This window comes from Canis lupus, chromosome 2 (assembly GCF_011100685.1).
Source record: "Canis lupus familiaris isolate Mischka breed German Shepherd chromosome 2, alternate assembly UU_Cfam_GSD_1.0, whole genome shotgun sequence".
NCBI lineage: Eukaryota > Metazoa > Chordata > Mammalia > Carnivora > Canidae > Canis > Canis lupus.
Genome location: NC_049223.1, coordinates 27,478,231 through 27,493,805, shown reverse-complemented (window position 1 = coordinate 27,493,805; position 15,575 = coordinate 27,478,231). Strand labels below are relative to the sequence as shown.

At 45.7% G+C, this 15,575-nt stretch overlaps 1 protein-coding gene across 1 annotated transcript in view; it reads right to left on the bottom strand.

The window, feature by feature from the left end:
- ITIH5 (inter-alpha-trypsin inhibitor heavy chain 5) overlaps nt 1-12,671 on the bottom strand; it is a 75,116-nt gene extending 62,445 nt beyond the window's left edge. The window contains exons 1-2 of the mRNA XM_038530171.1: nt 12,488-12,671; nt 3,455-3,499 (exon numbers count right to left, since the gene is read on the bottom strand). Of these exons, the coding sequence (XP_038386099.1) occupies nt 3,455-3,499; nt 12,488-12,577 (135 nt within the window). The 5' untranslated portion in view covers nt 12,578-12,671. The remainder of the gene's footprint in view (nt 1-3,454; nt 3,500-12,487) is intronic.
- Between the last annotated feature and the right edge of the window lie 2,904 nt (nt 12,672-15,575).

Below are 15,575 nucleotides of genomic sequence, written 5' to 3'. Positions count from 1 at the left end.
TATATCTGCTGTGTTCTTGAGGCTCTGGCATTTGGGACCTTGCTCCTGGAGAGACTGTCCCCCCAGGGCAAGCTGATTCCCAGAGACAGCCAACTACTCCTGCATGAGCACAACTTTGATACACAACCCACCAGTCCAGAGCTCACACTCCCAACCACCTCCTTTGTCGAGCTCTTACATGCCAAGCCAATATTCCCTTTTCCCCAAGTCACCCCAGGGCTGGATCCTAGACAACCAGAGACCCCCATGGTGCCTCCTGTTTTAGGGGATCTGTGAGTACAAACGTCTTCCTTCATGATGATCACTTCCAGATCTCCATGTCTTACCATGTCTGCTTAAAACAAACCCCAAGTGCAAGTTTTAGAATACCTGCTATGAAGAAAATGCCAAGACATGGTCTTGCCACCAAGAGGTTAAGTGACGAGAGTGAAAACCAGGCCACTATCTGTTAAGGGCTGGAATACTCAGATACAAAGATACCCTTGCTTTTTAAAATATAAATTTTCTTTGCATGAGTGTTGCCAAAGAGCATCATAAAAAGGGTATCCGATCAATTCAAAAGAAAATCAAGCAAATCCCTATGGTTCATGAGCTGGCAGTGATAGGAGACTAACAGCTGTTGCCATTCCACATTCTATTCATTAGTCAGAGAACATTCAGAGACCTTCACATTGGTGCAGACAGCTAGAGCATAACATAGAAGACTCATAGGATAAACTGAGGCCACAGAAGCAGGCTGCAGTCAGACCACACAGGCCCTTACATGTCCTTGGAGTATATTCTATAGGTAACGTGGACTCACCAAAGACATTTTCCAAAGAGAATGATGCATCAGGTCTACTGCCGGAAAGATCATTCTAGTACCCGTCGGATGTATAAATAAAGTTCATGTTAAAAAGACAGAATGCATGGAAAAGTAAGACTTTTTAAAGTTCTTGGAGATTTCCAAGAAAATCTAAGTGATTAAATAAACATTCTAAGCCTAAGGATCAAAAAAAATCTTTGAAACCAAAAATGACAACTCAAAGGCTATGAAGAAAAGATGAACTTATTTATTACTGGGTAACTTAACCTCTACATGGAAAACCTACCACAAGCAATGTTAGTCGACAAATGACACATTTGGGGAGGAGTTCTTCCAACTCAGGAGACAGAGCAGCTCTAGATCTCTAACATACTGGCCACTGAAGGATAAAAAAAAAAAAAAAAAACACAATGGAAAGTCGGGTACAGGACACACGCGCACACACACGCACAAACAATTCACAGAAGAACCGCTCTAAGCAGCCAATAAATGTTATTTTTTAAAAAGTATAAATTCATTAGTAGTCAGGCAAATGCTAAAGCAACAGAGACAGCACTTATATCTAAGACACCGACAAGCCAAAAGGAGTAATTATATGTTTGCTGGCAGAAATGTGCATGTTAGTCATTGCTGATAGACATGGAATCAAGACAGATAGTAAGTATTAAGAGCAATAGTATTCAAAAGCTGTCTGATGACATCTCTCAAAAATGTAAAATGTCCATGCACTTTGATCCAGCAATCTTCCTATTGAAAAAGCTAGCCCATAGAATAAAAAACACCCACGTAATAGAATAAATAAATTTTTTTAAAAAAAGTTTTGCATCATTTTTTACAGGGGCCATAAAACTGGAGACAACTTGAAAGCTCATCCACCGCAGAATGCCTAATACATTACGGTGTGCCAACGCCCAACGACCTGGAATATTTTTCACCTTCTAAAGGAATGGATACAGTTAGGCCAAGTGAAATATTGTTGCTCAAAAATAGTAAGAAATGGAAAAAGAGACCTGTACTTGAGAAGGCGGGGCGTGTGTTAAGAGCACACACAGAAGCCAGCTGTGGGACCCCAACCCCTCTCTACCCCATTTTCAAATTCAAGTTCTAGGGAAGACAGGGTCTTCGGTCCGTCTGGTTCATTGCTGTATTTCGATGCCTACACTGGGGCAGCGTAGAGAGTGAGCATTCAAAAAAAATACCAGTTGGCATGAACGCATGCATGAGCGAATGAGGGCATACACCAGTCTTGCCGGGAGGCTATTCTCCATGAGTCTCTGATGTTTCGGCCCGTTTTCCGAGCCAAGGCACCAGCTACCTTTGTTCTGAACTGTCTCTTCAAGGATGTTTGGAGAGTGAATGGCTCTGGTCAAGTGAGGCGGCGTCTCCCTCCAGAGCAAAGGGGAAGTTGGTTTAATATCTAGAACAGTAAAGAGGATGTGGCCCTCCAGGGACAAAGGTCAGGCAGGCTTAGTGCTCATAAAAGGGTCAGGTTCCCTACGTGCAGAGCTCCCCTCGGGTGTCGGTGTCATCGGGGCCTCTCCGGGTGACCACATGGGAACGGATCAGGGCCCAGGAACCGGGCAAATGCGGACGCTCAGGCACTGCCATTCTGGGAGCAATAATCGCCCTCTGTCCCTGACCCGGAAGCCTCCTGTTTTCTGCTGGCATCCACGCAAAGGCAACGAACTCACTTCTTGGCTGGGTTGTGGGGGGAAATCCAGGATCTTCGCGATTTTTGACATGCTCACGTTCATGCATGTCTGTCTATGACGATGTGAACATGTGATGAATGACGAAGAGATTGACAAGGGTGGGAAGATCAGAAGGAAGAAGGGAGAGGGGGAAGCCAAGCAGAGAAAAACAAGAATCCGACGTCACAGCCCGACTGCGGCTAGAATCGAGAGGCCCTGGAGGGATGCCCACCCCTGGAGCCCAAAGGCATGTCCCCACATTCTGATATGTCCCTGCCTACACACTGGTAACAGAGAACCGAGGTCGGTTCGAATAAACTCTTCAAGTTCCAGAACATGCGCCCAAGTTCCAATCTGCTAGTTGCCGAGAGGCAAGGAGAGCCTTGCTCAGCTCCACGACCTGCAGCTCTATCTACCAAGGTCCAGCCTTTGCTTGATTTGGGGTGGTTCACTTCACTACAAAGCCTCTGCTTTCTTGTGTAAGAATGCCATAGAAAGTAGAGGTCTAGTTGAGTTTTTTAATTTTTTTTAAAGATTTTATCTATTTATTCATGAGAGACACAGAGAGAGAGAGGCAGAGACACAGGCAGAGGGAGAAGCAGGCTCCCTGCGGGGAGCCCAATGCGGGACTCGATCCCAGGACCCCAGGATCACTCTCTGAGCTGAAGGCAGATGCTCAACCACTGAGCCACCCGGCGTCCCTTTAATTTTTTTCTTAAAGGCTTTGAAACTCCATCCTCTGTCCTTAGAGCCCTACTGAAATAAGCAAGCCTCTTTCCAGAAAGAAAAGTCCACTTCAAGAAAGCCTTATAAAAACTACATTGTTTAATGTCAACATTCTTCTACAAGCAACTTTACAAGCTTTGGAGGAGCTGCAAGCACAGCCAGGGCCTGGTTCAAAATACTTGGAAGATTGAGGGCAGAAGAGACCCTGCAGGGGCACCAGGGACATACATACCAGCCTTTGCAACAGTCGGACCTGCCTTGGCACACTGAGTCCAACCTGTAAGAAGAAGAGAGTCATGAAATAACGATTGTGAGCTCATTCTGAAATGAATTTCATGGGGGGGGGGGTGTTAATTATCTATTCAGAGTCACAGATTTTGATCCTGAAAAAAACCCATACTGAAAAGGAGATTGGACCTTTGATTAGGAAGCTGCCAAGCTAGAGCCAGGATCCATGCCTCTCAGGGATGGTTGACTGCTTCCCCCTGTCCCGAGGGCACCACCCCATCACCTGCATGCTCTTCTGTCTCTTAGAGGACCATGAAATGACAAGAACAAAGAATTCACCAGAATATCTGTACTCCCATTTTATTTTATTTCCAGCTTGAAAAGAAGCTCTTTGCTATTGCGTCTATCACCAGGAGTAAATGGATTCAATTCTACTCTGATGGGCTCATTATTCAACTCAAAACTTGAGGAAACTCTGCAAGCAAAACTGAACTCACTGTGAATTTTTTCACTGCGTTTTTTCTGGCTGTTTTAACTATACTCTCCCACATGTGGAGGAGGGGCATGGGACGGTGATAAAATCCTCATTAAAAAAAAAAAATTGTATTAATGAATCAGCCACTTCTGGAGTAATTTAAAAGTCCTAGCTGATGGTTGAACATTATTCACAGCAAATCATTATTTAAAGAAAGTGTTAAACTGCTATTTCTGTGAGTAATAAGTCATCCTTTCTGGAGGGTGATGTGATCATGTAGATCAAAAACTTGAAAAATATGCCTGGACTTTATACATCTCTTTTTTCTAACAGCTCTGTGATGTGTAATTTATAAATAACATAAATGATTCACTTAAAGTGCATACCTGTGTTTTTTAGTATATTCATAGAGTTGTGCGCCCATCACCACTGTTAATTTAGAACATTTTTATTACATCAGAAACCCTGCACCTCTTACCTGTCACCTCCCAACCACTAATCTACTTTGACCCTGTGGATTTACCTATTCTGGACATTGTGTAGGAATGGAATCATAAAATATATAGTCTTTTATGACTGGCCATTTTCACTGAACATAATCTTTTCTTTATATATATACATATTTTTTATTTAAATTCAATTTGCCAACATATAGTTTAACCCTCAGTGCTCATCCCGTCAAGTGCCCCCTTCAGAGCCGATCACCCAGTCACCCCATCACCCTATCATCCTCCCCTTCCACGACCCTTTGTGTGTTCCCCAGAGTTAGGGGTCTCTCATGGTTTGCCTCCCTCTCTAATTTTTCCCCACTCAGTTTCCTTCCTTTCCCTTATGGTCCCTAACAATAATCGTTTCGAAGTCATCCCTGCTATAGCATTTATCAATACTTCACTCATTTTCATGTCTAAATAATATTCCACTGTATGGATTTCCCACATTTTTTTATCCATTCACAGGTGATGTCCAGGTTGTTTCCAGTTTTTGGCTATTTTGAATAACATGAAACATATATAAACATTCCCATGCAATCTTTATGTTGGACATAGCTACCCAGGAGTGGAATGCCTGGGTCATATGGTGAATTTAAGGTTGACTTTTTAAGAAAGTCTCAAACTATCTTCCGAAGTGGCTGAAACATTCTTCCATTCCCATCAGTATGCATATCTTTTAATTTAAGAAATTCTACTTACAGAAAATTAGCATAAAAGAAAAAATAAGAAAACTCTTTGCAACGATTAAAACAACTGTTAATAATTAGCAATTGCCTAAAATTAAAAGAAGTGTGGTTCAGTATATTATTTTAAAAAGTGGTTCTTTAAAAAAAGGGGAAAAAAAGTGGTTCAGTATATTATTAAAAAAACGAAGTGTGGTTCAGTATATCATTCAGTATATTATGATGCAGGGATTCATTAGAACACAGCTATAGAAAATAATGATGTATGGGATGCCTGGGCGGTTGAGTGTCCAACTCTTGGTTTCGGCTCAGGTCGTGATTTCATGGTAGTGAGATCGAGCCCTGAACCAGGCTTCCCCACTCAGCCAAGAGTCTGCTTGGGATTCTCTCTCTCTCCCTCTCCTTCTGTCCCTCCTGCTTATGCTTGCACTCGCTTGCTCTCAAATAAACAAATCTTTTAAAAAGGAAAAGGAAAGAAAAAAAGAAAAGAATGATGTGTATCTATGTTTATTGGCATCAATGTTTATTGGCATCAATAAACATTCATTTTACTGGACTTCAGTGCTGTTCACCAAATATTTCTCTAGCTGTCTGCCAGAAGTATTGCATTTTCTGGACCCATTGTGGGAAGGCAGGAACATGCAACCAGCTCCAGCCAACAAGTTAGGAATGTAAGTAGCACTTTTCACTTCTAGGTCAAGTGATTTAGTTACAGATGTACAATCCTCCAGAACTGCTCTTTTTCTTTCTGGTACAGTAATTAGCAATGTTTGAAATGGTAGCTGCTCATCAAGCTCAACTTCCCAAGTGACCACCACCAACCCATGACAGACAAGTTGTACAAGCAAGAAATAAATGTTTGGAATTTAAGACACTGAGATTTTTAAGACATTGTTACCACAGAATAACCTAGCCCATCCTGATTAATAGATCCATGACCCATTTTAAGTGATTAAATCTGGTAACAAAACGTTATATTTAACGTGATCTAATTTTTGTAAGTTTGAGTGTTGGTATGTGTAGAATGGGCACCGAAGTGCTAACGGCTGCTGCCTTTGGGTGACTGAATTCTTTTTCTTTAAACTTTCCTGTACTACCTCAGTTTTTCACAAATTAACATTTTACTTCCATAACAGAAACAAAACAATAAAGATGTTTCCATTTGGAAAACTCCAGTCATAACAGTAACTGTCTTCATCCCTATCCTCCCTTAATCTCCCCCTGGGGAAAAAAAAAAAAAAAAATATATATATATATATATATATATATATATACTATTGTAAATTATCGTTATAAGCCGCTACAGAGCCTCCTATTCTATAGAACATGGAATAGGAGAAATAGTACAGGATTTAGGTTGACACTCACCACCCTGAGTCCAAATGAGGACCAAACGATTAGTAGGATGATACTGGTTTGTCTTTCTAAAATGAGGTGTTACGTCTGAGGCATTACCCAAGGAAAGCCATCGTAAACGTTCTGGGCAAGGTCTTCACCAGTTCTGCAGGTTCGTGTCAGGCCTTTCCCTTCCTCGAATTGTGGAATAGGCTGGGGACTGCTTAGCATAGCGATGGTCAGAAGGAAAGCCCAACCTCTCTCAGGTATTCTGATCTGTAATTGATCTAAAGTATTCTCTTTGAAGTTTCCTCCTCTGGAAAATAGGTTTTCCAAGAAAACAAACAAGCCTTAAGGAGAATAAGAGAAGTTGGTTTTTCATTTTTGAGATTTCTATCTGATGTCTCAGGGGATCGCCATGGCAGTGTTTCAGTCCAAGTTCAAACGAGACTGAACTAGAATCAGAGCTTCCCGGTACAGACAGACTACTGGTGCCAGCTGAGACTGGAACTGGAAACAACATCAAGGTCGTCATCCTTGTTTTTAGTTAGGAATTCTTGATCCCTTTTATTGTTTGAGTGTTTCCCCATGCCTCATAAGAATATGGGAACGGGGTTTAAGGACAGATATGTAACCCACCTCGGCTCACTGTCAAGGACTGCCGTTGAGTAGTAATCTCAAGAGCTTGGGGGCTTTAAATCATAGACATAAGAGATGGCTCAAGTAAGATTCTTTACCCCTACTGAGCTGAGCTTATTTCTCCAGCATCAGAATGAAAGATGTCCAGGCTACAATATTTATTGAGAAACACAAGCTATGAGAAACATTAAGCCATGATCCTTGCCATCAAGGACCATATGACACAACCCGAAAGAAAGAAACATGAAAACTTAATAGGGTAGTTTTTGTAAGTTACAAAGGAAATGGAAAAAAGTAGAGTTCAGTATTGCCCCAGAGTGACCATGAGATGTTTTATGTTTGGAAGAATGGTTCAACCAGCCGTGTGGGCATTTTCTGGAGTGGAATGAAAGGGCAGGAGAAACTGATGGAGCATCAGGTTCCATACAGCAACTACACTGAGAAATAGTTTCAGAGATCTACCACCACCTCCCCAATGCGTAGGAACCAAGCAGCGCTCACCACCAGGAGGTAGAGGGTGAGTGATGATTTCCTTTTCACAAAGAATGCAGCCATAACACTGTCAGGGCTTTGGAGTCTGGAATCCCCCATCTACATGATTAGTTAGTCCAGCTATACATAGATAGCAGGCACTGCTTATATATTTATAATTTGAGTAATAGAGACTGTACTTTCCCCCAAGATTTATCAGTGTTGGATCATGACTAGAAGAGAAGAGAAGAGAAATACCCTTAGAGCCTTCCAAAAAAGTCCATAAATGGGAAAGAGCATGAAAGAGAGGAAAATAGTGAGACCTAATTCTAACCAGGGTGAAAGATGCTCAGAATACACAGAACACAGACGCTCTCTCTGGGCATGGATGCTTTGACGACCCAGGTTGCCTGAACAGAGATGTCTGGGTCCCCTAACAGGTCCAGGGGATGCTGCCTTTGGGCTAACCTCAGCCATACCCCCAGCAAGGGACAGAAGTGGTGAGTTCCTGCAGGGCTCTGTACTGAGAACCTACCTACCAGTTGGCCCCTATCCCCATCTCCTGAGGGTTTTGTGATCCTGAAACCAAGATTCACGAACTCAGGAGTCAGTGCCTCACAGATCTGTTAGAGCACCTGACACATAACCAAGGGCCACCAGTTGGAAAGGCAGTGGAGTCGCCATCTGTCACCTCGGTAACTCGACATGCCTCGCACAAAAGTTTCATTCCTCCGGAGTAATGTTGCTCCAGGATGTTCAGCTAATAACCATTGGTAATTCAGGGCACCCATAACCTCAGCCCTGAAGAAGAAACTTCACTACCAAACAATTTCCAGGTAGGTCTTAAAAAAAAAAAAAAATTACACTGGCCTTAGGCAAGTCACTAAATTCTGGAAACAAGCTGAAAAAAAGCTTAGGTCTCCATCCCATGGCTCCAACTTCCTAAATAGAGCCAGCCAGCTGCTCCTTGGCTACAGAGAGTTAGCCGGGGTCTCTGACGGGACCCCCAACAGCACGGGAGGCAAGGCTGCTTTCAGTGCAGCATCCAAGGTTTAGGGAAGACTGCTGGTTAGGAAAATTAAGTCACATAAACTCATGCACCTGGTTCTCAATACGCCCCTCTCCGCCCTCCCCCTTCCACTCAATGAAACAAGAGATGGCTGGTTTGGGAGTGAGTACATCTCTGGACTCTCTCCCACAGTATCCTCCTTCCCCTTCAGTTCGATGACTCCTTTTTAACAATCACACGCATGTGCATAAAGGAGACAGTACTGAGTGGTCCCAAGCTCCCAAAATCTTTTACTGACCTCACTTTTTAAAGACTTAAGAACAAAAACTAAAGAATGCTGTCTTGATGCTTGATTTGCATTTCCAAATGCAGGGATTTGGTTCTGAGGGACAGATTTTAAAAAACTAAAACTCCAGAAATTCTCAATTCAGGGGATCAGAAATGTCTCCCCACCATCGACATGGTACCACAAGCATATCCTGAACACTGTCCATATGCCAGGAGCCACAAATAAAAACAAAAAAAGTTAAAATCACATTGAAACAAATTCTATCATGTTATAAATAGGAAAGTGGCTTGGTCTCTGGAGGAGTCCTTGAAAGCCTGACTCAGGTTCTAATCCAGGCTCCGCATGTATCACTTGGGCCTATCACTTCCCCTGGGTGGACTTCCGTGGTTCTCCTGGAAAGTGAGCAGCACACCGAGGCTTTCCTTATAGTGGTGGGCAGAGATTTAGCCAGGCTGTCCATAAACAACAAAAATAACTAATACCACTTTAATGCTCACTGAATGCATGTACTCTGTGTGAATTAACCCACTGAATCCTCAAAGCCACTGTAAGAGCAGAAGTGGGTTTATTATTTTATTGTTATTATTATTATTTAGAAGCTAATAACACATAAGCTTCAAGATCCCTCACTGGCACAGTCCCTCAACCACAGGTGATGTCTGGGGTGGTTGTCAGCCTGAAAACCCACAGCATTTGTTGTGATTCATTTATCATCCTAAATAAATGTTTACTTCGGCACCTAATTTTTGTGGCCATAATTTGATACTCTGTTCCTTCAAGAGGCTCTATCAATTATGTAAACTTTACTTGCCTCTAAAAACCCTATCCACTCCTGCCAATGAGAGTAATGATTCTATCTTGCAGATGATGAAACTGAGAAACTGAGAGACCCAGAGAGGTTAAGTCAAGTACACACAGCCGGTTGGTGCTGGGATGCACAACTGAACCCAGGCAGCCTGGCTCCGGTTGGAGTGCTCTTCACCATCTCCTTTATTGTTTCTTCTTATTTTTACATGGAGCCACTAGCAAATTCTCTGGGACATTAGGAACACTCAATAATAATTAGTGGCTAGCGTTATTTTGTAAATTAAAAAAACTGCTTTTGTGGTAACAGGAATACAGCCCTATCCTGATTTAAGGAAAACTATATCAATTTGAAATTTAAGAAACAGGTAAATCTGTAACAGGCTGCTTTTATACGAGTCTTCCTTTGGAATATTAATTTCCTGAAAGATTCTTTTAAAGTGATATTATTCTACGTGTGGTCGGTGGATCATCTATATCAGAATCACCTAGGCCCTACCCCAATCCTTGTAGATCTAAACTGATGGGAGTGGGCGCTCAGGAAGCTCTGTATTTAATGAGCCCTCTGAGGGTCCTCTTCATACCGAAGTTTGGAGACCATTGCTGAGAGCAATCCTCACTCTGGGCGATACTGTTCACAAATGGAGCGGAGGACCAGAGGGGAGAAAGGAATTTGAATTTCAGGTGTTATTAGGAATATTGCCAACTGAAGGTAGGCAGCAAATAACAACTGCAGTGCAAGCTAACAGGCAGGTTTCACGTATGTTAGAATCTACATAAAACTGACATATTCATTTACATTTATAAATTGAGTTTACACATCATTTTGAAGACCATAATTATAGAGAATAAGCACCAGCTATGTGCTACACGTAGCCAGGTACTGCTCTACGTTTCCATCTTCAAAATCCTTTTAATTAAGTGATTTCACCATCCCCATTCTAGAGATGAGTAAACAGAGACTCATAGGCAATAAGTAACTCTCCAGGGAGGGCAGAGCCAGGATATGGACCAGAGAAGTCTGGTTCTGGAGAATCCTACATCTCTCTCTCTCTCTCTGTCTCTCTCTCTCTCTCTCTCTCTCACACACACACACACACACACACACACACACACATACGTGGTTGTTTTGAAGGTTTCTTTTTTTAATAGAGATAAAAAGGTAATATTTGCTGATTTTCATAGAACTTCATGTCTTACAAATTTTTGTCTCAGTCACTTTCTAGATGAATAAATAGTGCTGTGTTTTGAAGGCAGCATGAAATTGCTAAAATGGGCCAAACCTATGTTACTCTATGCAGGAAAAGTTTAGAATGTTAAGCCTACTTGCACTGGCAGATGTTGGAGCTTTAATCCCTCCTCCTAGCTCATAAACAGAATCCTTGTTTCAGTTCCTCCCACACTTTCCTCTCTCCACTCCCCCCCCCCAAAAAAAAAAAAAAAACTTTCAAGTTCTTTATCCCAAATTCCTTCCCTCTGGCTGTACAGCAGCCCAGGCCGGACAGCAAGAGGTAACTGGAAGTGCTGACCCTGAACCGAGCACTTTAGGCATATTAACTACTCAATCCTTAATACCCTATTATTTCCCCCACTTTACAGAATTGGAAATTGAGGCCCTGGAGAACTTTCCCAGTATCACAGAGCTGGCAATTGACAGACCCAGCTGCCTGACACCAAGCGCGTGCCCTCAACCACTTACTAACACGTCTACTGTTTCTCGAGCGCCCACTGCAAAGGGCAAAGTCAAGGCAAGTCTTTCTTTCTGGATCCAAAGCCTGCCCTCCCCCGACCCCCGCCTCTCAGGCCCCTGGAACATGCACTCTTAGTCCTCCTGACGACCCTCCAAGAGAATGGCCATTTCTTTCAAGGTACAGAAAACACATCCATGTGCAGAGTCAACAAGAGAGTAACCATCTTCCAGATTTCTCTTCGAACCGAGGTGCTGGAAAAGGGGAGGAGAAGTATGACTACTTATCTCTTGTTCCCATCACGGGAAACACGCTTTAAGCTAAACGATTTTAAAATAATTTTAATGATAACGTGTGTAAGCAGCACCAGGGGATGCAGATAAGCACTGCCTAGTTTCGTTGGGACACGGCCATTTCTCCCTATAAGGTCTTCACCTTGATATTTGCATCAGTTCGGCTTATGTTTTTCAAAAAGCTTTTCCGTTCCTCAGACTTGGCATTGAGACTTCATACCTGCAGGGTTTATCCTACCTGAGAGGTTAAACCTTTCAAAACTCGAAATCTGCAGCAGATGCACAGAACATGAACTACGGTAAGTGAGCTCTTGGTTGGTGGTGGAGCCCGGCCATCAGGCCACCTCCGAGCTGCTGCCCCACTGATGAGAACCTGATGGGAAAGTCGGGTTCCCCTGGCTTTCAGATGGAGAAAGTGGAGGAGAATTTGCAACTTCTAGATCGTGCTTTTTCCTCTGATCACCTGGGCACAAGTCGCAACACGCCACCCCCTACATGCATCTTAAAGAAGAAACGTTGGCATTAACTTGGGGCTCTCTCCCAAGAAGGAACACCACCAACAGGAGCCAGGATTTGGTTCTGCAGGGCTTTCCAGTCCCAGACACATTTCTGCAGGCAAGTGACATCCAGACTCTCGCCCAGAGGGACCGACAGATGGGGAGGCTCGTGAGCAGCCGCTGGGGGGACGGAGAGGACAAGGGGGGACGATGCGACAGGAGGGGGGTGATCCCTGCCTTCCTGACGTCCGGGAGCCCTCCAAGGCCGTCTGTCCTACAGCCACGCGCCCGCCCGAGGAAGGCGGCCGGAGGGATGGCAGCCCGCGCCCCGGGCCGTCTCGGGGTCCTCCCGCCTCTACTTACTCGCTCCGAAGTGTCATCCCGGGGCCGCGCCTCTCGCGTTGACCCCGCGCACAGCGGCAGCCCCAAGCACAGCCCCAGCAGCAGGAGCATGGCGGGGCCGGAGCGCGCGGCGGCACCGGGGCCCGGAGGGACGCGCGCAGGGGACAGCTCCCGGCTCCCGGCTCCCGGCTCCGCGCTCCGAGGCCGCGCTCGGCCCCGCCCCCCGGGCCCGGCCCCGCCCCAGGCCCCCGCCGGCCCCGCCCCCGGGCCCGCAGGCCCCGCCAGCCCCCGGCCCCGCCCCCTGCCGGCCAGCCCCGCCCCCGGCCCCGCAGGCCCCGCCCCCGGCCCCCGCCGGCCCCGCCCCCCGGCCCCCGGTCCCGGCCCCGCCAGCCCCGGCCCCGCCCCCTGCCGGCCAGCCCCGCCCCCGGGGCCGCAGGCCCCGCCCCCTACAGCCCCGGCCCCGCCCCCCGCGCCGACCCGGGTCCCAGTCGGGTCCCCACAGCCCCCGGGGACGGCCCGCCCTTCAGCTCCGCCCTCCAGACCCCGTCCCCTCCGTCGCCTTCTGCTGCCACCTTCAGGGCTGGGGGCACCCGCCACCCGACCCCCAAATCTCTCTCTCCTGCGAGGTGTACAATGCTTCTTCCCCCAGCAGCTCCAATTCCCGTGGCAGGAGGATGCGCGAGTAGCGAGCCTGACCCCCAGGACCCTGCTCGCCCTCCGTCACCTGCTCTGTACCCCCGGCCCCCGCCGGCGGTGTCTACAGCCGCATCCCTCACCTGCTCTGTACTCCCTCGCCTGTATACCCACCCCTGCCGTGTCTACCGCAGCATCCCTCACCTTGTATCCACCCTCACCTGTATATCCCACCCCACCCGCCGTGTCTACCTCCGCATCCCTCACCTGGTATCCCACCCTCACCTGTATATCCCACCCCACCCGCCGTGTCTACCGCAGCATCCCTCACCTTGTATCCACCCTCACCTGTATATCCCACCCCACCCGCCGTGTCTACCGCAGCATCCCTCACCTTGTATCCACCCTCACCTGTACATCCCACCCCACCCGCCGTGTCTACCGCAGCATCCCTCACCTTGTATCCACCCTCACCTGTATATCCCACCCCACCCGCCGTGTCTACCCCAGCATCCCTCACCTTGTATCCCACCCTTACCTGTATATCCCACCCCGCCCGCTGTGTCTACCCCAGCATCCCTCACCTTGTATCCACCCTCACCTGTATATCCCACCCCACCCTCTGTGTCTACCTCCGCATCCCTCACCTTGTATCCACCCTCACCTGTATATCCCACCCCACCCTCTGTGTCTACCTCCGCATCCCTCACCTTGTATCCACCCTCACCTGTATATCCCACCCCGCCCGCTGTGTCTACCTCCGCATCCCTCACCTGCAATCTGTACCACCACCACCGCTCCCCACCTGCTAGCATAACGCTAACATGAGACCTTCTTACCTCTGCCCAGAGAGCAGCACACGCCTCTTGGCATCCTGCATTGATGCTTAGAAGCCAAATTAAGCGACGCTGATTACTAGTCCAATGCAGAAAGTGCTAGCAATGTGTCCCCTTTTATGCAGTTCGGGCAGAAAACGAGGGGCTAGCCCTGGCACCGTGTAGTGGTATTTCTAAGGTTTGGGCTATTAATCATGAAAATGAATATCACTGCGTATGTTAGTTACAAACTATTGGTGGTGATCCTTCTGTTCTGCAGTAAGAAGAATTATTATCCTCCAGCCTTCCACACCCTGGGAGCTCCAGCTTCCACACACCTCCAGCTCTTACACCCTGGGCACCATCTTTTTATCTGCTAGACACACGATGTAGCTAGAGCTGCGCCTTTGTTTCACTTTCAAAAGACAATCACTTCAAAGACACTTTCTCTGTCTCTATAAAAACTGCATCTAAGTCCATGAGCTGAATGATAGGGAGAGACTGGCCACAACCTCGATGGCCAAGGGCAGAGAAATGGCTCGCTCAAAGAATGGAACATCCGTCCTGTGGAATATTATGCAGCCACTAAATAATAATCATGAGGTCTGTGGAAACGGGAAAAATGTTTATCGTGTAATCTAGAGGGGAATATACCAGATTATACACCCATATCAACAGTATGCTTGTAACTAGGTAAAAATGCATACACATGGACATAAGAACTAGGAAAAATGTAAAAAATGAAGAGAGTGGGTGGTTAGTGTATGGTGATATGTCTTCTTAAAATATTTTATTTACCCTTATGGACATGCTGTTTGTTCAACCAAGACATTGAGAGAAGGGGGGAAAACATGATGCCATTTAAAATAAAAGGAAGACGAGATTGAGAATATTCCTCAGCCATTAGAAACGACAAATACCCACCATTTGCTTCAATGTGGATGGAACTGGAGGGTATTATGCTGAGTGAAATAAGTCAAGAAGGACAAACATTTTATGGTTTCATTCATTTGGGGAATATACAAATTAGTGAAAGGGAATAAAGGGAAAGGAGAGAAAATTAGTGAAAATATCAGTTAGGGTGACAAAACATGAGAGACACCTAACTCTGGAAAACAAACAAGGGGTAGTGGAAAGGGAGGTGGGCGGGGTTTGGGGTGACTGGGTGACGGGCACTGAGGGGGGCACTTGGTGGGATGAGCACTGGGTGTTATGATATATGGTGGCAAATTGAACTCCAATTTAAAATTTTTTTAATTTTAAAAAAGAGAGTTCAAAGAGAGAAAAGCAAATAAATAGAAGGCTGCACAGGCTCAAAAAAATAATAAAATAAAAGGAAGAAAATTGTTGTCATTAGCACTTAATCGTTTCCGCCCCTAACTACTCACACGCTGAAATGCACAAAACCAACAAGAAGCAACAGTAGCGGGTCCAGCGAGGTTTTACCACAAAAACCACCAGTAAAGGAGAACTCTGAAGCGGGCCAAAGGATTTTTATCTGTAGTTCCTTGACATAATCTAACCAAGAGGTTGGTTAGGTTAACTAAGGAGGACAGTCCCCAGCCTCCTGGAATCAAAACTTGCCTATTTCCCCACCACCACCACCACCCTCCGAAAGAAAAATACCTACTTGAGAACTAAAAGTTAAATTGGAACAAAGC